The following is a 27492-nucleotide window of genomic DNA, read 5'->3' as shown; positions in this document are numbered from 1 at the left end:
AAGGTTTTTCCAGAGAAACCTTGCCCTGGAAAACCAAAAATAGATAGATAGATAGATAGATAGATAGATAGATAGATAGATAGATAGATAGATAGACAGACAGACAGACAGACAGACAGACAGACAGACAATTTCCTTATAAAAAGACTTGGAAGTCTGGTGGGTTTGAGACCATCCAGGGTTTCAAAAATAAAGACAGACCTCTGATCTCAGAATCATTTACTCAACAGAAGGCACTGATACTGTGGTATGTCCCTGAGTCTGTGATGCTGAGAGCATGATGACAGTCACTGCTCACCTGTTCTCCAGATCTGGCATGCTTAGGTTTCTGGCAGCAAAGCACATTTTGAGAGGGATGACCTTCCTGTCCTTGGTGCTGTTCTGATGCTTTGGAGAACCAGAGTCTTCACTGCCACTAAAGTTTGGTGACTGGGGAGTGGCACCTTCCCATGGCAGATCTGATACTAAAGATGGCTTCTTGATATACGGTGTTACTTCTCGGATGAATTTGACTATGAAAAAAACAAAAAGCAAAAGAGGTTACCATTTTTGTTTCTGATGTAATGAAAACCAGACTATTCACATACAGGCAACATCTGGAGCAAAGTGAAAAGCAAACTTCAAATGCTATTGATATCCTTGAGCTTAACTCCACATCTCCACCCATTGAGAAACCTAACAATATTCATCTCTTTTGTAGACGAGAACCTTTCAAACATCAGAAAAATATATCTCTTTCTTCCCAATACAAAGGAAAGTATTAAAGCTCAATTGATGGGGCTGGAGGAATGGCTCAGAGGTCAAGAGCACTGATCATTCTTTCAGAGAACCTGGGTTCAATTCCCAACACCCACATGGTAGCTCACAACTGTCTGTAACTCCAAGATCTGACACCTCACAGACATACATGCAGAGAAAAACACCAATGCACATAAAATAAAAATAAACAAATTTTTTTTTGTTTGTTTTGTTTTTTTTTTTGTTTTTTCGAGACAGGGTTTCTCTGTGGCTTTGGAGCCTGTCCTGGAACTAGCTCTGTAGACCAGGCTGGTCTCGAACTCACAGAGATCCGCCTGCCTCTGCCTCCCAAGTGCTGGGATTAAAGGCGTGCGCCACCATCGCCCGGCTAAAAATAAACAAATTTTGAGGAAAAAAAAAGCTCAATTGATACAAGGGCAAATAAGGGTTGCATCCTGTCCTAAAGGAATGCTTGACCTGGATGGGGTACGGGAAGTTATATAAACATTATTACTGTGTTTAAAAGAAATGTGTCAAAGTACATATAAGCACATTGTCAACTAAAGAGAAACCCCTTGCTTTTTCAAAATAGTCTACTCCCACTAAATTCTCATTTAAATACATAATATAGGTTGAGTATCCCATATCTGATATGCTAGCCACTAGAAGCCTTACAAATTTTGAAGTATCCGTATATACACAGAGATAAAAATATTTGTATATACACGAGAGGATGAACAAGAAATCCATTTTCATATAAACAGTATACATATGCTTGAAGGCGACTTAGGCAAGAGCATCTTCATCTAGATGGCTATATTAAGTCAGGTATGGAATTTTCCACTTGTGTCATAGTTGTGCTCAAAAAGCTTCAGGTTTTAGGTTTGGTTTTTTAAAAATATTTATTTATTTATTATGTATACAATATTCTGTCTATATGTGTGCCTATAGGCCAGAAAGGGCACCAGATCTCATTACAGATGGTTGTGAGCCACCATGTGGTTGCTGGGAATTGAACACAGGACCTTTGGAAGAGCAGGCAATGCTCTTAACCGCTGAGCCATCTCTCCAGCCCCAGGTTTTAGGTTTTGAATGAAGTATAATTGATACACTTTCACATAAAACAAAACTCAGGAGTACTAGGTTTTATAATAATGATAGATTTCCATCACTAAAGGTAACTACTGTGTGATCATGGAAAGGTACTACATGTGTTAAGCACAATAAAAGAACGCCGGGCGATGGTGGCGCACGCCTTTAATCCCAGCACTCGGGAGGCAGAGGCAGGCGGATCTCTGTGAGTTCGAGACCAGCCTGGTCTACAGAGCTAGTTCCAGGACAGGCTCCAAAGCCACAGAGAAACCCTGTCTCGAAAACCCCCCCCCCAAAAAAAAAAAAAAAAAAGCACAATGAAAGAACAGCCACATTTGTACGTCTATCCACCAATTTTGCACAATGGCAGTATATTATGCTTACTGTATTTACTACTTGTATTTTCTTTAATAATGTGTCAGCACTCAGCTGGTCATTATCTTCCACCCCCTCTAGGCCATTCAATAATGGTTTTTTATGAACACCCAACACTTCTACAACACAATGGAGATACCTTTGTTGGAGAATATTATTTTAAGGCGTGTTACTTTTGAGGCCTGGCCTGGAACTAGCTCTTGTAGTCCAGGCTGGCCTCGGACTCACAGAGATAGGCCTGCCTCTGCCTCCCAAGTGCTGGAATTAAAGACTGTGCCACCACCACCTGGCTAGGTGTTACTTTTGCTTATGCTGTGGAACATTTGTTTAATGATGCAAAGATGTGTTTGATTAAATAAAATTCCCCTGCAGTCAGGAGGTTGCATTAGCAAGTAGCTGACAGGAAGTGGTGGGGAGGACCCAGGTGGAGAAGGGCTTTTAAGGAGGGGCGAGAAGTGGGAGGCCTGGAGAGATGCAAGGAGAGGAGGTGAGGTACTTGCTATGCAGCCTCTCTGAGGAGCAAAATTCCATCTCAACCTTTGACTCTTGAGTTCTTTAGATGGACAGAGATTTATACAAGTTCCCTTAGTGGCTCCGAATTCCCTCAGACTTCGGCTCTTGCAACCTAAACCTGCTGATGGTGGTGGACTTGCAGTTGCCGATTCAGACAGCTGTGGCCTTGCCTGGTTCAGTTCTTACAGCTTCAAAGCTCTCTGGTTTTACCTGCTACTTCTAAGGTCCTCACCTAAAAACAAGAGTGATTCTACACAAGTGCAAGCTCCAGGCACACGGTGAATATACGATAAACAGCAGGTGCCTTTCTTTGCCTTCCTGACTTAGAAACCCGGAGAAAGTTTTAAAAATTAACCCTAATCAGTAGAAGAGATGAAGCCATTGTCATATGTTATTAATCTAAGCATTTGGGATACAGAGACAGGTGTATTTCTGTGAGTTCAGGGCCAGATGGCTTGATCTGGATGCAGGTGTATTTCTGTGAGTTCAGGGCCAGATGGGTGGGTCTAGAGAGTTCCAGGACAGCCAAAGCTACAAAGTGAGACCCTGTCTCAAACAAATGAAACAAGCAAAAAACACCACACCGATATCTGCTGAAACCAAGCATACGGAGGAAAATAATTCTAATGCTGCCATATAGATATAGTGCAGATACTTGCATATGTGTGTATTTTTCCTGCATGTTTTTATAAATGCACTTCTGGGTGGAGAGAGTAAACGCTTGCTGCCTGGGTCACCAGGGAGACTTTTCATCCTGAAAGAATGAGCAGGAGTGTAGCCAGTATATCTCTTGTGCAGCTGACTCAGGCATTTCAATACACACTTGAGCTCTGTGCTTTTAGGAGAGGATTAGGTCACGAGAACTTGGTAGAAATTCCTAAGGGTTTCAATCAATGCCAATGGCAGAGCCATGCTTTTGAACACTTACAGCACCATGCCAGTTACTGGGCTACCAAATGGGGGAAACAAAGCCATTCTAAACGAGTACCCTTGAAAAGTACAATGATTAGAAGAGTCCTTAATGATCTACTCAGGATTACCATCTATACTATGATTACTACAAACATGCTAAAACAAAAGCAAAGCAGACACACACCTAATGGCCACTGTATTGAAAGAGCAGCCCAGGTAGTAGACTGCTTTCCTAGCATGCATACAGCCCCTGGTCTGACATTCTGCACCTCACAAACCAAGCATGGTGATTTATGCCTGTAATCCCAGCACTCAAGTAGTGGAAAGAAGAGGATTAAAAATTCATGGGCGATGCCGAGTGGTGGTAGCATATGCCTTTAATCCCAGCACTTGGGAGGCAGAGGCAGGCGGATCTCTGTAAGTTTGAGGCAAGCCTGGTCTACAAGAGCTAGTTCCAGGACAGGCTCCAAAGCCACAGAGAAACCCTGTCTCGAAAAACAAACAAACAAACAAACAAAAAATTCATGGGCAATAGCGGTGCATGCCCTTAATCCCAGCACTCAGGAGGCAGAGGCAGGCAGATCTCTGAATTTGAGGCCAGCCTGGTCTAGACAGCCAGGCTACACAGAAAATCCCTTTATATGGATAGGGTGGAGTCATCCTCAGAATAACCACACACCCCTGTTTGTCACTGCTCTAAGTGCTCAGACGTTAGAGCTAATGTTCTATCTTACCTGTGTTGATCACTTATTAAAAACAAGGGTAAGTCTCTACGTAGTCTTAGAATTCTTGTCTAGGCCTTGAGGCTTTAGGTTCCATCCAGAAAAACATGAGAAGAAAAAACCAAAGTGAAAGCGCTCCCATCCATACTGAAAAGTATCAGTCTAATGCCTTCTCCTTTTTCTGGTCTTTTGAGGTAGGGTTTCTCTGTGCAGTCCTGGCTGTTCTGGGACTGGATCTGTGGACCAGGTTGGCCACTATTTCACATAGATTCGCCTGCTTTTGTCCCCCTAGTGCTGGAATTAAAGGCGTGTGCCAACACCACTTGCCCCTTCTCCTTTTCAAATGACCAAAAACACAGCTGTTATGAGACGGTTCAGCTGGTAAAGGTGCTTGCCACCAAGCCTGAGGACCTCATTCTCAGGGACTCCACAGAGGAAGGAGAGAAAGGACTCCAGCAAGTTGTCTTCTGACCTCTGCACACACACAAAATAATTGTAATTAATAAACGTTAATAAAATGATTTTTGTGTACATTGGTGTTCTGCTTGCATTTATGTCTGTGTGAGGGTGTAATTCCCTAGAACTGGAATTACAGACAGTTGTGAGCTGTCATGTGGGCACTAAGAACTGAACCCAGGTCTTCTGGAAGAGAAGTCAATGCTCTTAACCACTGGGCCATCTCTCCAGTTCCTGTAAAATGTTTATTTTTATTTATTCATGTGTACCTATTTGTCTGTATGTGTACCCCTAGCATTCAATACCCACAAAGGCCAAAAGAGGGCCTCAGATCCCCTAGAACTGGAGTTATATGTGGCTGTGAACCAACAAAGTGGATGCTGGGAACCAAACTCAGGTTCTCTGCAAAAGCAGCCAGTAGTGCTCTTAACCACTAAGTCCAATCCCTTTTCTTCCATCCAAGATAATTAAATAAAAAATGCTGAAAGGAAATAAAATCCCAATTTTACTTTATCTTCTAAACTTTCTAGTGTTATATTTTCCAAACTTTCTGGTATTAGATTTTCCACATCAATTCTTAAGTATTATTCAAGAATCACCATATCACATTCCATTGTGTTCATCATAATTTACTAAGCTATTCCCTAATTATTGGGTATTTAGCTTTAATGAGCTGCAATGAACATTTTTTGGGAGAAATTAATTACTGGGTCAAAGAAATTTTCAAGATTCCTAAATAAACATGGATAAATTGTTTTCCCCAAAGCCAGATTTTGCTATTTTATACTCTGAGCATGTCCAAAGTGATATGTTATGGCTAATCATGATTGTCAACTTTAATTGGATCTGGAGTAAGGTAAAAGACAGACATGCTTCTAGTGGGTATGTGAGTGTATTTTCTTGGAAGGATTGGCAGAGAGGAGATCTTTCCTATGCCCAGATATGAGAAGAAAGCTGTTTGATTCCACCTGATGTTTTAATAGATGAAAAAACTATATATGGCCGGGCGGTGGTGGCGCACGCCTTTAATCCCAGCACTCAGGAGGCAGAGGCAGGCGGATCTCTGTGAGTTCGAGACCAGCCTGGTCTACAAGAGCTAGTTCCAGGACAGGCTCCAAAGCCACAGAGAAACCCTGTCTTGAAAAAACCAAAAAAAAAGAAAAAAGAAAAAACTATATATATGCCCACTGAAACTCAACAAAAAACATTATCTTCTAGCCTGGTGATGGTGGCACATGCCTTTAATCCCAGCACTTGGGAGTCAGAGGCAGGCGGATCTCTGTGAGTTCGAGACCAGCCTGGTCTACAAGAGCTAGTTCCAGGACAGGCTCCAAAGCCACAGAGAAACCCTGTCTTGAAAAAACCAAAAAAAAAGAAAAAAGAAAAAACTATATATATGCCCACTGAAACTCAACAAAAAACATTATCTTCTAGCCTGGTGATGGTGGCACATGCCTTTAATCCCAGCACTTGGGAGTCAGAAGCAGGTGGATTATCTGTGAGTTCGTGGCCAGCCCGGTCTACTGAGTGAGTTCCAGGTCAGATAGGGCTGTTACACAGAGAAACCCTGCCTTGAAAAACAGCAACAACAAAAAAAGCAAGCAGGAAATTCATGTTTTGTTTTGTTTTTAAGAGGCAGATTAATGACAATATCTAATACAATCTTGAGTCATCCATTATCTTCAAGATAAAAGTTATTTTTTAAGATTTATTTATGAATTACATATACATTGTTTTGTCTGCATGTGTGTCACAAGCCAGAAGAGGACACCAGATTGTAAGTGGAGACATTCATTTCCCAGGTGCCCAGACCAGAAAAATCACACAAAAACTATATTAATTACAATACTGTTTGGCCAGTGACCTAGGCATATTCCTAGCTAGCTCTTACATCTTAAATTAACCCACATCTGTTAATCTATGTATCACCATGAGGGTGTAGCCTACCAGTAAGGTTCCGGAGTCTTTCTCCTTCGGCAGCTACATGGCATCTCCCTGACTCTGCTTTCTTTCTCCCTGTACTCAGTTTAGTTTTCTAACCTAGCTCTATTCTGCTCTGCCATAGGCCAAAGAAGCTTCTTTATTAACCAGTGGTAATAAAACATATTCACAGCATACAGAGGGGAATCCCACATCATCAAATCTCATTATATAGATGATTGTGAGCCACCATATGGGTGGGTGCATGGACTAAAACTCAGGTCCTCTGCAAGAGCATCTCGCCAGACCCGTGACTTACAGATGTTTACATTTTTTTCTTTTTCTTCTTCTTCTTTTTTTTTTTTTTTTTGGTTTTTCGAGACAGGATTTCTCTGTGGAGCTTTGGAGCCTGTCCCGGAACTTGCTCTGCAAACTAGGCTGGCCTCAGACTCACAGAGATCCACCTGCCTCTGCTTCATGAGTGCTGGGATTAAAGGTGTGAGCCACCACCGCCCGGCTCTTTATTATTATTAAATGCAGACTCTGCATGACAGAAAATATAATGTTGTCTTTAACCCCATTTGTAATTCCACCCTCCCTGCCTCCCTCCATAGAATCCCTCCTTTATTTTCGTATCTCACACTCTCTCACTGAATTATATTTCTTGGTGTACCCTGTTTTCTCCTAAATGTCCTATTACCTTATCATTTTATCATATAGTCTGGCGTGACAGTTAAAACTGTCAACTTGACAGGGTTTGGTAAACAAGATCTGGGCATGCATGTGAGGGGCTATCTAGGTTAACTGAGATAAGAAGACCCACCTTAGGCAGCAGCTTTCTGTGGGACAGGGGCCCGAGAATAAAAAGGAGAAACTGAACTGAGGACTAGTGTTCATCTTGTGCTTCCTGAGTGTGCGCACACAACCACCTGCCTCAAGCTCCTGCTGCCATGACATACCCCGATGTACTGTGCCTAAACTACAATCCAAATAAACCTTTCCTTCCTTAGGCTGCTGTAGTCACAGACTCTGTCCTAGCATGAGGAAGTAACTTACAGACCTGTTCATGCCAGACCCCTACAGGGGAAGAGCTAGTGAGAAAAAGAGACTGTCTTGAGAAGCAGGATGTGCACTTACCCATATAAGACAGGATCGCAACACTTTCTGGAACGTGATGTGTCTCTGGCTCAGTGGTAGAATACTTGCCTAGCATGTGCAAACCCAGGGATCTACTTAATCATGGAAGAAGGTGGGTGGGGGAAGCAAATGCGGTCTATTGGGTCCTAGAATTCTCCATTCAGTTTATTATACACGCTTCCTTTCTAGTGCAACCAAAGCCCTATGCACATCAATGGAGAACTACTCTCACCCTCCACAGTCTTTATATAGTTCTGGCTGGTCTCAAACTCAGAGATCCGCCTGCCTCTGCCTCCCGAGTGCTGGGATTAAAGGCATGTGCCAGACAGGCCACAACTATTCTCTAAAGATCTCAAATTACTACTAGGAAGACAAAGAATTTAGGTTTTCTTTTAAATCTGTGGGCTATGGTGGAATACGTAAAAATAAACCAGAAGTAAGAAAGAGAGGAAATTTGCCCCCAGGAATTAAAATTCAGGCATGGTAGCAAATACCAGCACCACCAGGGTGGCAGAGGTAGGTAGATTTCTGTGAATTCCAACCCAGCCTGGTCCACATAGTGAGTTGCAGGCCGACCAGAGCTACATAATGAGACTTTGTCTCAAAACCAAACAAGGGCCAGGTAGTGGTTGTGCATGCACTGGGAAATAGAGGCAGGCAGATCTGTTTTGAATTTGAGGCCAGTCTGGTCTACAGAGTGAGTTCCAGGAAAACCAAGGCTACACAAAGAAACCCTGCTTGGGGAAAGGGGAAACAAAGAAAGGAAAAACAAAACAGGGCTTTTTTTTTTTTTTTAAGGACTTTATGCAAACTGACAAAAAAGGTTTTACTGTCCTCAGCTCGATTCTACATGGTTATTATATTAGCACAGAAACACCAGTTTTCACACCTTCACATATATAAACACACAAACCCCAACTATACTGAAATAATCGGGGCTTTTTACGGTATAATTTCTTCTCGGTAGGCTTTTACCTACCAATCTAATAGGGTTAAGTAGCTGTGGGCTATTCATAAAATAAATACTTCTTAAATAGATTTTTAACTTTTTTTCTCTGTAAAAGTTCCCTCAAACTGTAACAGAATACATGAATGTATTTTAAACATTCTAGGTTGGCATTTTTAGGTGTTTTTGTGAGAAGACAGCCACCGTAAATCCGCCTTTGGAAACTGCCACACAGTAAGTGTGATTATTTAAGACCCTTACAGCAATAAAGAAACAGGAAATCGCTTTCCTTCGATATTGATCCACACTTACTCGTTGCCCTCCTCCTCTCTCTAGTTAAATCATCTTATTCAGAGGATTGAAGGTGAGGAGGGCAGAAGACCACCACCAGATCTGCTGTTCTCCTCATCACTGCAGATCTGCAGATCTTCCTGGCCTCTTCTCTGGAGTTCTGCTTTTTTTTTTTTTTGACAGGGCCCAGGCTGCCCTTGAACTTGCAATAATCTTCCTGTCTCTGCAAGTTAAGTGCAGGGATCACAAGTACAGGCCACCACACCTACCTCAATTTATACTTATTTTCTTTGGCCTTCCTGATTTTTTTTTTTTTTTTGGTAGTTAAGTATGCTTTTCCTGCTTCTTTATCTACAAAGAAATACTGCTTTATATGAAACAATGTATTGTTTCTTTTTCCGTTTACCTTTTTGGGTGACATATATATAGCTCATGTTGATCTTGAATTTGCCATCCTCCTGCCTCAACCTTCTGAGTATTGGAAATTATAGGTCTGTGCTACTACACTTAGTGAAATGTTCTGATCATGTAAAAGATTTTTTTTTAAAAAAAAAAAAGTTCTTTTAAATTTTTTTTTTTTTTTTTTTTTTTTTGGTTTTTCGAGACAGGGTTTCTCTGTGGTTTTGGAGCCTGTCCTGGAACTAGCTCTGTAGACCAGGCTGGTCTCGAACTCACAGAAATCCACCTGCCTCTGCCTCCCAAGTGCTGGGATTAAAGGCATGCGCCACCACCGCCCGGCCATTTTTTTTTTTTTTTTTTTTTTTTTTGGTTTTTCGAGACAGGGTTTCTCTGTGGTTTTGGAGCCTGTCCTGGAACTAGCTCTTGTAGACCAGGCTGGTCTCGAACTCACAGAGATCCGCCTGCCTCTGCCTCCCAAGTGCTGGGATTAAAGGCGTGTGCCACCACCGCCCGGCCCTTTTAAACTTTTTTTACAAGGCCATGCTGACCTCAAAATTGAGATCTTCTTGGCTTTGATTCCAAAGTGCTGGAATTACAGATATGTTAGAAATCACCACAACTATCCTCAAGAGTTTTCCCCTCTTTGAGAAAAGAAGAAGTAAAAACTTTTATTGAAATAATACCGTCTCTCACGATGAACTACATACAGCACCACACTGCTGAGAACAGAGTCCAGGAAACCCTGCGTATTAGCAAGCACTCTATAGCAGATGACTTTGTTTGTTTTGTTTTTCAAAACAAGGTTTCTTTGTATAGCTCTGACTGTCCTGGAACTCGCTCTTAGACCAGGCTGCCCTCTGACTCACAGATCTGCCTACCTCTGCCTCCTAAGTGCTGGGATTAAAGGTGTGCACCACCACTGCCTGGATTCTTTTTCTTACTTTTTCATAACCCCACTGAGAACATATAAAAATGTAATGCTAACCCTAATACCAACTAAGAAACTTACCCGATACATACACTTACATATATGAGCTGTGTAAATGACAGCAGGCACTGAATATAAATGGTCTGTAGAATGACATCATCATGTAAGACATCTGGAGATGGGACTCCAGACAGCTCCCAAAAAATAGCAAGCTAATTGTGCTTTGTCTTCCCCTTCACAAAAGACCAATTTTTAACAGCATACAGTTTTTTTATTTATAATTCCCGGATCATCGTAGATCACCACCCTGGCACTTGTCATGTCCGTGTTTTGTCATCTATTCTGCTTTTCCTGATGACACACCCACAAGAATAAAACACCACAAGATTAGACCAGATATGACAGTCCATGCCTATCACCTCAGGAAGTAGAGGCAGGAGAATGAGGTGTTTAAGGCTAGCCTGGGCTATGAGGCCCTGACTCACAGAAACTTAACTAAAAAAAAATAAACAAAAGGAAAGCTATGTCTCACCTCCAAAAAAAAAAGCAATCCCCAAAAAACTTTAGGCCAGCAGATAAAATAGAAACTGGGATGTAAAACATAATAAAAATGCTATAGAAATATAAAATTAAAATGTTACATATAACTGAATGTAACGCTAGCAAAACAATGAAAAATACTTAGGAAAATACTACACAAAATGTCCATTAAACAAAAAAAAGCTCTAGCCAGTAAAGTACAAGGAAATTCATCTCTTTCTTTGCTCCTAAGTGGATGTATCTTGGACTAGCTGGATAGACCGGATGGTTTGTTTTAGATCAGCACACTGAGTGATACACTGGACGGAAACATGGTATTAACCCAGCACAATAGCTGCCTTCACGGGGTCAGCAAGCACTCCATCCTGAACATCCAGGGAGAGCCACCACTGGGAATAAGAACTTCATCCAAGTTTCCATATCTGCAATCACTTTGTAACTTTTAAATTGCACAAAGAATTGCTATTTGTAACTGCCAGGCTTTTATTGTCGTTAGAGATTTTCTGAACAATTTGATGGAATAACCAAGTTCAGGAAGAGGAGATCTTAAAGACAAAGATGTGCTTGACTGTGTTCTCTCCTCCTTATACAACATAATGGAGGACTGTGGCTGCAGCACACTGAGACCAACACTGAACGTTGAGCTATAGTGTAATATTTATATATCAATAACAATAAATAACAATGTTTTACTAGTTTCCTTGGTTAAATTATAATGAAAACAAAGAGTAGAACAATTCCACCATTAAAATTATTAGTAGACAGCCGGGCGGTGGTGGCGCACGCCTTTAATCCCAGCACTTGGGAGGCAGAGGCAGGTGGATCTCTGTGAGTTCGAGACCAGTCTGTTCTACAGAGCTAGTTCCAGGACAGGCTCCAAAACCACAGAGAAACCCTGTCTCGAAAAACAAAAAAAAACAAACAAACAAAAAAAAATTATTAGTAGAATGGTAGGGATTATAACCCATAAAATAAAAACCACGAGTTCATGCTGATATAAACAAATAACTAAGTAAATACAGGAAAGAATAAGCTCTTTCTTACAGAAGAATACTAAATAAAAAATACCAGAGGAGGTTGGTGGGGATATAGCTCAGTTGGTAAAAGACTGCCAAGTACATATGAAACCAAGCTCCAACTCCAGTACACACCTGTAATATCAGAACTCAGGAAGAGGAAGCAGGAGGTTTAGAATTTCAAGGTCATCCTTGCCTACTGGTGAGTTTAAGGCCAGACTGGGATGTAGGAGACTACCCAAAATAATCACAATGATAAAAATAGGAGAATCTCAGGCAGAGGCAGGTGGATCTCTGTGAGTTTGAGACCAACCTGGTTGAGCTAGTTCCAGGACAGGCTCCAAAGCTACAGAGAGACCCTGTTTCAAAAAAAACCAACCAAACAAACAAACAAACAAAAAAAAAAAAGAAAATATATTTGATATATTTGTTAACATAAAACCACCAAGAAGCTTAAATAAATGATGGGTTTTTTTTAGAATTATTTATGGTTGGTAAAATTTTGTTTTTTGTCTTTTTTGAAAGAAGGTTTCTCTGTGTAGCCCTGGCTGTCCTAAACTCAGATATCCATCTGCCTCTGCCTCATGAGGCACTACCAAACCCAGCTGGTTGATACAAACCATTAAATATTAGAAAAAAAAAGATACAACCAAATGAGGAGGGCTCTTTCTAATATACCTGGAACACACACATCACTGCCTCAGAGATCTGAAATCCTCCTCACTCTGTCCCAGCTCTATTACTGACTCACTACCCAACCATAAACAAATTACTTAATCTCTAAGCTTGTATTATAATCATCTGTGTAATGACTGTTATATTGCTATTACATGCTATTAAGAGTCTCAGCTAAATATAAATCACACACTGCAGTATCATTACTCATTCACCCTTTGGGGAGGTTTATAATTCCAGGAGTATATAAGAATACTCCTCGGTGTGACATCTGTACAAAATCAGACACTAAACAAACACACATTCTTACACCCTAGCTCCTCCATGATGGCCCTTCCACGTACTAATCTAATTATCATTAAGCCAGTTAATCCTTCACACTATCAACCAACTATAGTTCTGTACGGAACCCAAGGCTAAATAATGAAGAGTTTCTTATTCTTATCTGAGGTTTCCCCTCCACCCCTACCTTCAACATTCACAGGGTTTCTTTATAGCCTTGGCTGTCCTGGAACTTGCTTTGTAGACCAGGCTGGTCTTGAACTCAGAGACCCATCGGCCTGTGTCTCTGAGTTCTGGGGTTAAAGGTGTGTGTCACCATAGTCCAGCCTTATCTGAGGTTTTATAGATACTTAAAAACTTGAGTTCATTGAAGATACCTGACTCTCTAATCCTCAGCTCTTTCTGCTAAAATTAATCACATACTTCTGTAATCTTTGCTGCAGGCTCACTGTTAGTCAATAAAAGATTTTTCACAGCTGAAACATGCTGCATTTAAGAAAGCCATCACTCCTTCCCTTCCTTCCTTTGTTTAGAGACAGTATCTTATTCTATAACCCAGCCTGGCCTCTCACTATATATAAAAGAAAGCTGACCTTGAACTTGAGGTGATTCTCCTGCCTCCATCTCCCAAATGACGTATTATAGGTACGAGTCACCACATTTAGTCTCTTGATACAGAGAACAGATCCCACCAGAACTCTCTCTCTCTCTCTTTCTACTTTGAACTTCTGTCTCAAAGCAGCTTTAGATGTGTCAGACTCTACAACTATAATACAAACAAACTCACTACAAATAACAAACATGACATCATAAGGTGTTGCTTCAGTCCTTTAAGAACCAACTTCAGACCTCTTAAAACATTCTTTGACACTTACGCCTTTCTTGGTTGTGTCTTCTTTTGCATGTAACTAAGTACACTCCTAATTTACAAGATGTCCAAACTCAACTCTTCTCTCCAACATCATACCTCCAATGTTTAAATTACTTGACACAGTTAGTGATATCATTAGTTGCCCAAATTAGAAACCCAATGCTAGTTGGGCAGTGGAGGCGCACGCCTTTAATCCTAGCAGAGGCAGAGGCAGGCGGATCTCTGCATTCGAGACCAGCCTGGTCTACAAGAGCTAGTTCCAGGACAGGCTCCAAAGCTACAGAGAAACCCTGTCTCGGAAAAGAAAGAAGAAGGAAAGAAAGAAAACAAAAGAAAAGAAACCCAATGCTAGCTTCGGTCTACACCAACTCTTCAAATATAAACACACAGGCCGGGCGGTGGTGGCGCACGCCTTTAATCCCAGCACTTGGGAGGCAGAGGCAGGCGGATCTCTGTGAGGTCGAGACCAGCCTGGTCTACAAGAGCTAGTTCCAGGACAGGCTCCAAAACCACAGAGAAACCCTGTCTTGAAAAACCAAAAAAAAAAAAAAAAAAAAAAAAAAAAAAAATATATATATATAAACACACAGACAGTAGATCAGCAACAGTCATCAAGTCTTCTTTCAAAATGTTTGCTCTGGGCCTGGAAAGATGGCTCAGCAGCTAAGAGTGTAAACTGCTCTTCCAGAGGTGCAAAGTTCAGTTCCTGAACCCATGTTGGGAGCTCACAACTGCCTTAACTCCACAGTTCCAGTGGATCTGACACCCTCTTATGGTCTACACACATGTGATAAACACACACACATACTTTTTAAAAGCTATGTGTAGTGGCATGTAACTTAAGTGGCTCTTTAATCCTAGACGTGGAAGAAGAATCAGAAGTTCAAGGTCATCCTCAACTATATAGAAAGTTGGGTGCCAGTCTAGCATATGTGAAACCCTACCCAAAGAAAGCAAGGGAAAAGAGATCAGAAGCTAATAGATATACTGTGGGCCAGAGAGACGACTCAATGGTTAAAAGCACTGGCTGCTTTCCCAGACCTATAATAGGATCGGATGCCCTCTTCTGGTCTGCGGGCAGGCATATGTGCAGACAGAGCACTCATACCTAAAATATATATAAATAAAAATTTAAAAAGTGTTTTCATAAATTTGGGCAATGGTGGCACACACTTTTAATCCCAGCACTCAGGAGGCAGAGGCATGTGGATCTCTTGTGAGTTTAAAGCTGGACTGGTCTACGGAGCGAGTTCCAGGATAGGTTCCAAAGTTATACAGACAAACCCTGTCTAGAAAAACCAAAAAGACTTGTTACCTTTTCCAGAGGACCAAAATTGAGTTCCCAGCACCCTTGTAAAGTGGCTTACAACTGCCTGTAACTCCAGCTTCAAGGACGAACAACCTTTTCTGGCCTCTGCAGTTACACACACAAACACATTTACACATAAATCATAGTAAATCTTTAAAGACTTATTTAAAGCTGGGTGGTGGTGGTGCACGCCTTTAGTCCCAGCACTCGGGAGGCAGAGGCAGGCGGATCTCTGTGAGTTCGAGGCCAGCCTGGTCTACAAAAGCTAGTTCCAGGATAGGCACCAAAGCTACAGAGAAACCCCATCTCAAAAAAAAAAGGGAGACAGAAAATATTACTCTTTTCCCCCCTTTAAGTGCACGTTTGCTTGAATGTACTATGTGTGTTCTTGTGTACCAATAGAAGTCCTTAGAGGACATCAGAATCCCTAGAACTGGAATTACAAACAGCTGTGAGCTGTCATGTGGGTTCTAAGAATCAAACCTTGGTCCTCCACCTCCTGAGTGCTGGGATGAAGGGCTGCACCACCTGCCTGGCTTTCTTGTTCTTTGAACCAGCTTCCTCATGGTATTTCTGTCTGGCTTTTCACTTGCAATCTTCCTGCTTCCACCTTCAGAACAGCGGCATTACAAGGACCCACCACTTCTGTCCAGCTCCTCTCACCTCATTCTTACAGAGCCAGGGTAAATTAGAGATGTTAGAATAACAAACAATGACACTTTATTTATTCACCTGCCTATACACTTGTGTATATACACATGCCACAGCATCTTTGGGGAAGTCAGGACAACCTGTGCAAGAACTCAGCTGAGTCATTTCTCCAGTCCCTATTTGGTTGAGAAGAGTCTCACTAAGTAGCTGAGGATGACCTCAAATTCACTATGTAATAAAAACTGGGCTTGATTTTCTAGCTTCCTGCCTCAGTTTCCCAAGTGTTGGGACTACAGACATGCATCATTATGCCCAGCTCTGGAACAGCTCTGGATGTGTGCGAGTTTGTCCTTGGAAGTGACAGCCCACGTGTTAATAACAGCATCTTACAAATCAGTAAGAGTGCTTATCCAGAGATTATATTTATCTTTGTGCATGGCAAGTCCTCCTCTGCTTCCAGGAGATTATTCTAGGAAAGGAGAAAGATTCATTACTGTAGTTAAGCACATATCTAAACTCCATATAGCCCTATAAATGATCGCATTTTATAAGATTAATGAAATGCTCTCTGAGTTCGAGGCTAGTTTGGTCTACAGAGCGAGTTCCAGGGCAGGCTCAAAAAAAAAAAAAAAATGTTCTTTTGTTTTTTGAGACAAGGTTTCTTTGTAGCCTTGGCTGTCCTAGAACTTACTCTGTAGAGCAGCAGGCTGGCCTTGAACTCACAGAGATCCATCTGCCTCTGCCTCCTGAGTACTGGGATTAAAGGTGTGTGCCACCACTCACTGTGGAGTTAAAGATGTAGTGGTAATTAGTAGGCTTGTCTACCATGTGAAAGGCCCTGGTTTTCATGCCCAGTACTAAGAAGGGTATACTATGTGGAGTCTCTCTCTCTCTCTCACTCTCTCTCATACACACACACACACACACACACACACACATACACACACACACACAAGTATAATCCAAGAAAACTGAAGCCCCCCAAAAATCAGAAAACCCTTGTCATTTTCCCCTGTCCTCTCTTATTATCCTCCCCTGGACCGAATTCAAGGCCTTGGGCACACAAAGCTCAGCCTTTAATCTTCTTTTCTTAATTGTTTCTGATCTTTAAGATACATGCAGTTACCATATGTAAAGATTATTCAGCAGCCAGCACCAAAACATTTGCTCCTGGGGTCTTTATAACTAAAAACAGAAGTAGTCAGGTCTTATCTAAGATTATCTTAATAATCTTACCAGTATGAGAGCAAGTGAACATTTCATCTAACTCCTACTTTGGAATGTGAGAAAAAAGCCAGTTGTGATGACACTCATTTGTCACCCCAGCACTTTGGCGGTTACAACAGGAGGATGGCAAGTTAGGCTAGCCACAAAAACAAATAAGCAGCCAGCTAGGAGAAGGGGCTCATGTCTGTAACTTAGCACCCAGAAAGTTGAAGCAAGAGGATTCTTGAATGTCTGATGGCAGGCAACCTGATACTGTGACTCAAAAAACCAACTGATTAATGAATTGGACAAAAAAAAAAAAAAAAAGATTCTGTCTGACTATAAGCCAGGCATGGTGGCACCTGTAACCCTAGTGCTTCAAAGACTAAAGCATGTAGATTAGAGAGTTCAAGGTCAGCCTGGGTTATGTAGTAAATTCAAGGCCACCCTGAAATACACAGTAACAGCCTGTCTTGAAAAGAAAAGAGAAAGAAAAGTCGTGGAGATGGACTCAGTGAGTAGAGATGCTTACGCAAGCAAGACTGAAAACCTGAGTTCAATCTCTGGAATCCAAAAAAAGTGGTATGAACATCCACCACCACCTCTCTCTCTTTCTCTCTCTCTCTGAGAGGAGCCTGTGAGGTAGCTTAGCAGATACTTTGGTGCCAAGGGTGACGACCTGAGTTTACTCTCCAGAATGCACATTATGGAGAGAATCAACTCCAGCATACTGTACTCATACACACAGTGTGATGCATTCATGTCTGCACTTACACACACTCACACGATGGAAAGAGACAACTCCAGCATACTGTACTCATACATACAGTGTGATACATGCATGTCTGCACTTACACACTCACACGATGGAAAGAAACAACTCCAGCATACTGTAATCCGATCTCATACATACATGCATGTCTGCACTTACATATATACACACATATAACAAATGACCATTTAAGAAAAGAATGAGGATCAAACAGCAAACACGTATCTAAGATAATGATCTGACAAGGGTACATTTTTGCTGGGATCTGTCGCGTGTGTCATTCAGGCTGCCTCAACCTTTAGCATGCTGCCACCAGGCCTGTCAAAGGCCTAACCCTTTCATCTGTTTCTATAAACAGACCCCTTTAGTCAGAGCTTTTTCATCCTATGGCAATGCATCTTATGACTATCAGACATAAGACTTAAAACCAGGCTCAATATTTATCAGGCTGTCCACTATAAAAGCACCAAATGGTTTATGAGTCACCAAAAGCAGTACAGAGGAGCCTGAATAGTCACTGGCACCTTTTCCTTGTCAAAGACATCCAGGTAATGATGCAGGGAGAGACTGGCTGAGAAAGCAGCGTGGAAACCCCTGCCAACCTACTTCTCGAAAGGTTGTCGAAGAAATTATGCATCCCACATATCCATCCTAGATCTTTGGGTTTCAGTTTTTCTGTGTGTAAAATTATGATAGCTTTCTTAAAATAGTCATTACAATGATTAAATAATGTATGGAGAGAGATTTTCAGAAACTGTAAAGCTATAAAGATGTGGGATATCATTACTTTTTTCCCAATGCAGCAATCTGGACTTGATTTTTTGTTTGTTTGTTTTTGTTTCTAGACAGAGTTTCTCTGTGAAACAGTCCTGGTTGACCAGGAATTCACTTTGTAGACTAGGACAGCCTCGAACTCACAGCAGTCCACCTGCCTCTGCCTCCCAAGTGATGGAATTAGAGGTGTGCACCACTACTGCCTGGCTAATCTTGACATTTTTACATGCTCAGAAATTAGCATAGTGCACAGCAAAGAGCATGTGCTCAGATAGTGTTTCTTGTATGAATTTGTGCACCACTAGTCAGGAACTCCTTCCAAGAAGTATTGTCTGGGACTGAAGAGTTAAGAGCACCCAAGTTCAGCTCTCAGCATTCATATAAGGTGACTCACAAGTGCCTGGAACTCCAATTCCAGAAGATTCAATACCTTCTTCTGACTTCTGTGGGAACCTCCACTCACAAGCACATCCCTCATCCCCCACATATGCATAATTAAAAATAAACCTTAAAAAAAACAAAACAACAATGGTGCTGAAGAGATGGACTTAATTGGCTGCTCTTCCAGAGGACCACCAGGTTTTGAATCCCAGCACCCACAAGTTGTCTCTAAACTTTCTTTTGTCCCAGTTCCAGGGAATCTAGGCACTTTTCTGGCCTCAATGGGCACTTACTTACATGCAGGCAAAAGACCCAAACACATAAAATTAAAAAAATCTTTCTTGTCAAATCTTGGTCATGGAAAGACAATACATGTGCCCAAGCAGAAAAGACAGACATGAACTAGCGCACGCAGGCTTACAGCACAAAGGCAGAGGCACAGACAAGGAGGAAGTCACAGTCACAGAAACTTAAGCAGCTAGGATTAAGCAGCTAGGAAAGTCTAGGACACAGGCTCAAGGTCAAAAGAAGTCATCTGCTGAGTCACCAGTTGAAGCGTTATCAGATTGAAAGAAAGCCTTGCCTGTTGTGGGTCTTCCTCTTTAAGGAAATACAAAGGTAAAAATAATGAAGTATTTCCTCAAACATCAAAAACCAGTTCCTTCAGAGCAGAGTTTGAAGTCACCTCTACAACAGAGACTTCATCAACTTTAGAAGATAATAGACAGCTGGGTTTGGTGGTGCAGGCCTTTAATCCCATCACTTGGAAGGCAGAGGCAGACACACCTTTGTGAGTTTGAGACCAGCCTAGTCTACAAAGTTCCAGGACAGTCAGGGCTGTTACACAGAGAAACCCCATCTTGGAAAAGGAGGAAAAAAAAAAAAGAAACAAGTCTCACTCATTTATACCACATTAGTCTTGCTGAAGGAATAGAGGTGTAAGATATGCTGAAGATTCCCCCTGTCCAGTACTAAAACGAAGAGTTTTCCATACATTCTAAAAACACTGGCAGCTTAGTCCTAATTCGTAAATCCAAGTAAAACCATTCAACCACAAAGAAAATCTTTTTCAGTTCAGCATTTTTTGTTTGTTTGGTTTGTTTCTTAAATCTCCAGTTTTTGTTGAATAACGGAAGAATGATTAAACAGATAATGATAAATGGTCTTGTTATAGGTTGAATGTCTTCTCAAACAGGGTCTCTCTTTAGCCTTGGCTGTCCTGGAGCTTATAAACTAGGCTGGCCTCAAACTCATAGAGATCTGCCTGTCTCTGTCTCCCAAGTTCTGGGATCAAAGGCGTGAGACACCAATGCCTGGCTATATATTAAGTATATATTAATTATACTTCAAAGGCCTATGTGTTGAAGCATGGCCCCTAGCGTCTAAAACAGGTAGATGATGGAATCTTTAGAAGATGGGTTATAGTCACAGGAAGTCAGGTCATTAGGCACGTATTCTCAAAGTAAAGTTGGGCTCTCTGGCCCCTTCTCTCTCTGCTTTCTGGCAGAATAAGGAGCAGCTTTGTTCCACCACATTCTCACACCAGACGTTTGGCCTCACAGGTCCCAAAGCATTGAGGCCAACAGTTCAATCGATTGAACTCTCTGGAACACTGAGCAAAAATAAACTTTTCTGCTCATTACAAACCATAAATTTATCTACATTTTTTTAACAGTAATAGAAAGCTAACAAATAGTTTTACATTTGAAATGGCCAATAAACACCTTGAAAATGGAATGTGGTAGCTCATGCCTCTAATCCCAGCACAAAGAAGGCACAATCAGGAGGATCAATGCAAATTTGAGGCCAGTCAGGTCTATATAGCAAGATAGAGGGAAGCCTGGGCTACATATTGAGACACTGTCACAAACAAAGCAAAACAAAAATGGAGCAAGGAAGCAAAAAAAAGAAATCCAAAAAAAAACCCCACACAAATACATACAAACACATGCGCGCGCACACACACACATATATATACACAAACACAAACACACAAAATGCATAAACATACTACTCATGCACACAGACATATACCTTAAAAGAAACATTGTTTCTCTAGAGTATCCTGGAAGATTATATTAGGATTTGATTCAATAACATTTCCTTTTTGGGGGTAAGGGGTTTCAAGACTGGGTTTCTCTGTGTAGCCCTGGATGACCTGGAACTAGTTCTTGTAGACCAGGATGGCCTCAAACCCACAGAGATTCACCTGCCTCTGCCTCCTGAGTGCTGGAGTGCTATCACTGTCCAGGTATAACATTTTTTTTTTTTTTTTTTGGTTTTTCGAGACAGGGTTTCTCTGTAGCTTTGGAGCCTGTCTTGGAACTGCCTTTGTAGACCAGGCTGGCCTCGAACTCACAGAGATCCGCCTGCCTCTGCCTCCCGAGTGCTGGGATTAAAGGCGTGTGCCACCACCGCCCGGCTTATAACATTTTTTTCTAAGGCCGGGTGGTGGTGGCATACACCTTTAATTCCAGCACTCGGGAGGCAGAGGCAGTCAGATCTTTATGAGTTCGAGGCAGCCTGGTCTACAAGAGCTAGTTCCAGGACAGGCTCCAAAAGCTACAGAGAAACCCTGTCTCAAAAAAACCAAAACTAAAAAAACTCAAAAAAAAAATTCTTTCTATTTCATTTCATTTAACTTATCCCTTTTTACTGTAAAGGAACTGAGCTTTAACAGTAACAGAACATAATAGATGAAAGGGCTTTGAGAACTTACCTAAACAATCACTGTGAATGAACAGTATGAGAATACAGGATGTTCTCCTATAGCTACCCCTGTGACAAAGTATCACGTACTGCAGATGCATCCAGAAGGGTGGAATAATATACTCTTATCACTGTGCCCTTTCCTGTAATACATTGCACATTTTTGCTCTTCAAAGTTGCACGTATTCTTACTTACGTGACAATCTTAGCATCAACAATATTTGCGATGAATCCTCATCACAGCTAGCTCAGTAAACAATGTAGGTTCTTGGGCCATATTGCCTGCATTTCTCTCAGACCTTTCCTTCTTGGGCAGAACCCAAAGCCTCAAGTTACTTATGGAGGAAATAAGAATATCTCTTTCAGAGGCAGAAGCATCCGCTGTAAAGCAGTTGGAACAGGGCCTAGCAAGCTCTCCATGCTTAATGAATGCTAGCTATTTTAATCACTACCCATCTTCTGAAGAATATTAGTATTCTGAAAAACGATAGATATTTTGGGTCTAAGAAATAAAACTAAGGTTCAAAGAGCATCTCGGGAGGTTTCATCTTAAGTAAATAAATTAGATCCTTTGTAGTAAAGCAACAAAAAACTAGACTCTCCAGTCAATGTAGTCCTTTTATCCCTTCTCATTCTGGCAAACATACTCTTAACTTCCTGAGTGACTTCTTATGTCTTTTTTCCTTTCATTCAGTGATTCTCCATTCAAAGGCATGTAAATAGTACAGAGCTTTAAACTGTCCCTCAGCATTCCTGACTTCTTTAGTTGTATAGAAAATAAACCATGGCTGGAAAGTAGTTTAGGGGTTAAGAGCACTGGCTGCTCTTTTAGAAGACCCCAGTTCAATTCCCAGCTACCACACAGCAGTTTACAACTGTCTGTATCGGCCGGGTGGTGGTGGCGCACGCCTTTAATCCCAGCACTTGGGAGGCAGAGGCAGGCGGATCTCTGTGAGTTCGAGACCAGCCTGGTCTACAAGAGCTAGTTCCAGGACAGGCTCCAAAACCACAGAGAAACCCTGTCTCGAAAAAACCAAGAAAAAAAACAACAAAAAAAAACAAAAACAAAACAAAACAAAAAAAAAAACCTGTCTGTATCATGTTCTGGGGGATCTGGTGTCTCTTCTACTCCCCAGGATCCTGTATGTGGGGTACATAAGAGTGTTCTCTCTCTCTCTCTCTCTCTCTCTCTCTCTCTCTCTCTCTCTCTCTCTCTCTCTCTCTCTTCTCTGTCATGCGCACATATAAAAAGATTTTTCTGTGTAGCTCTGGCTATCCTGAACTCTCTCTGTAAACCAGGCTGGTCTCAAACTCACAGAGATCTGCCTGCCTCTGCCTCCTAAGTGCTGAGAGCATTTATTAATGCTCTCGAGACTTGTCATAATATTTCAATTTCTAAGGAAGATTCCGAACTGACCTCAGCTCTGCTAGGGAACAATATGCTCCATCTACTGTGTAAACTCTGCAGGATCTTCTCTATTCACTCCACAAGGATGAAATTCCTCTCAGAACATGTCAAAACTGCTCAGAGCTCAATCTGCTTTCCTATTCACTGGTTTACATGACACAATAACTTAAACTTGGAAACAAAGACAGTTTAAGAAAGGCTTGAATGGAGCTCAGTAGAGAAGTGTTTACTTAACATGTATACTTGTCCCAGGTTTATTCCCAACAACACACACCAAAACACAAAATGTAATGCAGCTAACTAACTGTACATGTGGCATGTGCTTGTGAACTCACTATCTGGGAGGCTAAGGAAAGAGGACCTCCAGTTCAAGACTGACCTGGGTTACACAGTTAGGACCTTGTCCCCACCCCCCAAAACAAAACAAAAAAACAAACAATAACAAAACAAACAGAAAGAAAACAACAACAAAACAGGGCTGGTGAGGTAAAGACACCACCAAGCCTGGGGACCTAAGTTCAATCCCTAGCACTTATATAGAAGTAGAGAATCAAGTTGTCCTTTGATCTCCATATAGTCATTCATGTACACTCAAATAACAAGTAAATGTAATAACAACAACAACAAAAAAAAAACAAACAAACTCCAATCAAACAAAAGAGACAATCAAGCTAAAAAATAACCAGTCACCATGGTTACATTGTAAGTTCAATGCCATTCTAAGCTACAGAGGTTCAGTCTCAAAAAACAAAAAAATGAAGCAGAGTTGTTTATAGGATATATAAAAAGAAGGATTTTATGGTATATAATGAATTGTGTTTAGCAACACGCAGGTTGCATTAAAGCATTTCTAGTAAGCATCCTTAGAAAGTTAGTTTTCTTTTTTCATTTAAGAGAAAGTTATAGTTCAGTTTTCCCTCTTTCAAACCCATCTCATGTTACCAGGTTTTAACATTCTTTATTCGGGTCAGTAGGGGCCATACATGTGAAATGTGTTGTTTCAGATGCAGGGAATAGGAAATGGAAAGAATATTATACAAATAAAAGGCTGTGATATCAAACTCACCAAACAGGATGCCAGAAGGCACATCTAAGGATCAGTGGACATGACAGGGAAGGAAAAAAGATAAAAGAAGAGATCCTTTCCTGTGTTAGAAGGGGACAGAAGACATATCTGTCAAATAAAAATTCTAGTAAAATGGTCTCTGGACAGGGTGGAACTGAGGGTGGACTGTGAAGAAAGCACTTGACCTTTAGGGTACTCAACTGTGCATGCATAGGAAGACTCTTTTTACTGAAGTCTTCTACACTGTATTCCTAGCCAACTTAAAACTAACAGCATGGAAGCAAAGCAAGATCATCACTACAGAATAAGAAGACCTGGGTAGGCAGTACTGACACAGGAGTACAGAGGCCAGCCTGGGCCACAGGATACATGAGACCCTATTTCAAAATGACAAAAACACTAAGAATTTGATCTCCTGTGAAAGTCAGAGCAGTCACAACCACCACTGGGACAAATAAGCTCCATGTAAATTACACAGAAGACACAGAAGGCCAAAACTAATATGTCATCTGGAGGGTGAGTGAAAACAATTGCCTGGGCCACAGGGCACTTCACTGAGACGGATTACTAGAGGGTCAGTGTTGAAACTTCCATATGCTGGCAGATCATCTGAAAAGTCTTCCTTCAGTTTGAGACTATTCTCAAATATGTTTAAGGATTCCCCAAACTTAAATCTAAAGGGGCTTCTTTAGGCTGATGGCCTTAAGTTGAGACATCCTTTCTTCTAGCCTGCAGGCATACATGTAGGCAGACCTCTGTATACATAATAATCCTTAAAAATAAATAAATACCTACATGGTAGGAATTTTATGGACTTTGTCACCCTTTATCATTAGTTGATGGCTCATGACTAGTGAACAGATCATAAACTGGTCCTCCCATCACACAGAATCCATCCATCCATTTACTTCCTCATATCCTGTGTGTGCAACTCATCTTCCACAGGCCAAGAGAAGTCTAAGGTAAAATATTTTAGGAAAATTATCTGCAGAATTGATTATATTACATAAACGATGAAGACTGCTCACAGATATTTTAGTCAAATTCAAGATCATTACTTTACAGGTAAGTACAAAACACTGTTCAAACTTTTCTTTCTGTCAACTCAAGAACAAAAATTTCTCAGGTGCTTCTGGTTTTCTTCTCTTTCCTCAGATTTTTAAAGTTCATTGTCTTTGGCAGTAAGTACAACAATGTGAACAGATTAACATTCCTTTCAGTTTGTACTCTATCTAAACTGGGATAATACCCAGTGATTTAGCAATGCTTCCCCTCCCACCCCAAGTTGAAAAATGCATTCCTTTCATAAAGAATTTTAGGGTTATTTTCCTTTTTTTTTCAAATTGCTGAAATTAATACTTCAGGACAAGAAAAATGATTCAGGGTTAAGAGGGTTTACAGCTCTTGTAAAGGACCTGAATCTGGGTCCCAGCATGACTCCAACTCCAAGGGGATCTGGTTCCTCAGGCCGTTGGGGAAAGAAAACTCACTCATGCACACATACACATGCACACACATAATTAGAAACAATAGAAAAAACTCACAAATTAACACTTTACTAAAGACTATTAAAAGATTTCCATGTATTGCACTACAGGAGCTTGAACCTAGTGTCTGGCACATACAAGATAAGATTTTTACCACTTAGCTATATTTCCAGTGCTCTTTATTTTACCTAGGGTCTCATTAAATTTCCTAGGCTTGCCTTGAACTTACTCTATAGCCTAGGTGGGCCTTAAAACTGTGATCCTCGGGGTAGAGAGATGACTCACAGGTTAAGAGCACTGACTGCTCTTCCAGGTTCCTGAGTTCAATTCCCAACAACCACATAGTGGACTACAACCATCTATAATGAGATCTTCTTCTGCGCAGGCATACGTACAAGCAGAACACTGTATACATAATAAATAAAACAAAACAAAAGACCAAAAACTATGATCCCCACTGGGCATGGTGGCTTGCACCTTTAATCCCAGCACTTGGAAGGCAGAGACAGGTGAATCCCTGTGAGTTCAAAGCCAGCCTGGTCTACAGATGAGTTCAGGACAGTCAGGTCAGGACTACATAAAGAAATCCTGTTTTGAAAAACAAACAAACAACAACAACAACAAAGCAGTATTTTCACCAGGCATAATATCCTTGCCTTCAACTCCAACACTCACGAGGCAGAAGAAGGTAGATCCCTGAGTTCCAGGCCAGTCAGAGTTAAAAACAAGCAGGGCTGGAAAGATTAACTCAGCAGTTAAGAACATTTGCTGTTATTGCAGAGGACCAAGGTTCAGGTCTCTGCACCCACATGGTGGCTCACAACAGTCTATCAGTTTCAGGGACTCTGATTTTACCTTCTGATGGAGGAAGGTCATTGGCTAATAAAGAAACTGCCTTGGCCCATCTGATAGGGCAGAATTTAGATAGGCGGAGTAAACAGAACAGAATGCTGGGAGGAAGAGGAAGTGAGCTCAGATGCAGGGCAGCTCCTCTCAGAGCCAGATGCGATGAAGCTCCGACCCAGGATGGATGTAGGCTAGAATCTTCCTGGTAAGCATACCTTGGGGTGCTACACAGATCATTAGAAATGGGCTAAATTAATACGTGAGAATTAGCCAAGAAGAGGCTAGATATAATGGGCCAAGCAGTGTTTAAAAGAATACAATTTGTGTGTTGTTATTCCGGGGCATAAGCTAGCCAGGTAGCTGGGAGCTGGGTGGCAGGAACGCAGCCCACAGCTCCCTCAACAACCTTCTGACCTCCTTGGGTGTTAGGCATGCAGATGGTGCATACCTTGCTTTCCAACACTTAAATAACATACTGACTTCCACATGTACATACATATCAAACATGCTCTCAACACAATAATTATTTTATTTTATTTATTTATTTTTTTTTGGTTTTTCGAGACAGGGTTTCTCTGTGGTTTTGGAGCCTGTCCTGGAACTAGCTCTTGTAGACCAGGCTGGTCTCGAACTCACAGAGATCCGCCTGCCTCTGCCTCCCAAGTGCTGGGATTAAAGGCGTGCGCCACCACCGCCCGGCCACAATAATTATTTTTACTTTATTATTATTATTATTATTTAAAAATCGAAGACTGGTACTGTAGTAGGAGGCTGCTAGTATGTTCCCGGCTGCCTGGCAGCTCAGATCCAAAATAACCACACAGAAACTGTATTAATTAAATCACTGCTTGGTCCATTAGCTCTAGTTTCTTATTGGCTAGTCCTTACAAATTAATTTAACCCATTTCTAGTAACCTGTGTATCGCCACGTGGCTGTTGCTTTCAGGGTAAAGTTCTGGCATCTGTCTCGGACAGGGCTACATGGCTTCTCCTGACTCCACCTTCTTCCTCCCAGCATTCAGTGTAGTTTGCCCCACCTAGCTAAGTTCTGCCCTGCTATAGGTCCAAAG

The 27492-nt window shown here is 41.4% G+C and overlaps 1 protein-coding gene across 1 annotated transcript in view; it reads right to left on the bottom strand.

Moving 5' to 3' along the window:
* Sntb2 (syntrophin beta 2) overlaps positions 1 to 27492 on the bottom strand; it is an 83505-nt gene that overhangs the window by 38404 nt on the left and 17609 nt on the right. The window contains exon 2 of the mRNA XM_057753549.1: positions 299 to 512. Within this exon, the coding sequence (XP_057609532.1) occupies positions 299 to 512 (214 nt within the window). The remainder of the gene's footprint in view (positions 1 to 298; positions 513 to 27492) is intronic.

This window comes from Chionomys nivalis, chromosome 21 (genome assembly GCF_950005125.1).
Source record: "Chionomys nivalis chromosome 21, mChiNiv1.1, whole genome shotgun sequence".
Lineage (NCBI taxonomy): Eukaryota > Metazoa > Chordata > Mammalia > Rodentia > Cricetidae > Chionomys > Chionomys nivalis.
Note: the sequence above shows the minus strand (reverse complement) of the source record. Positions and strands in the feature narration are given on the sequence as shown.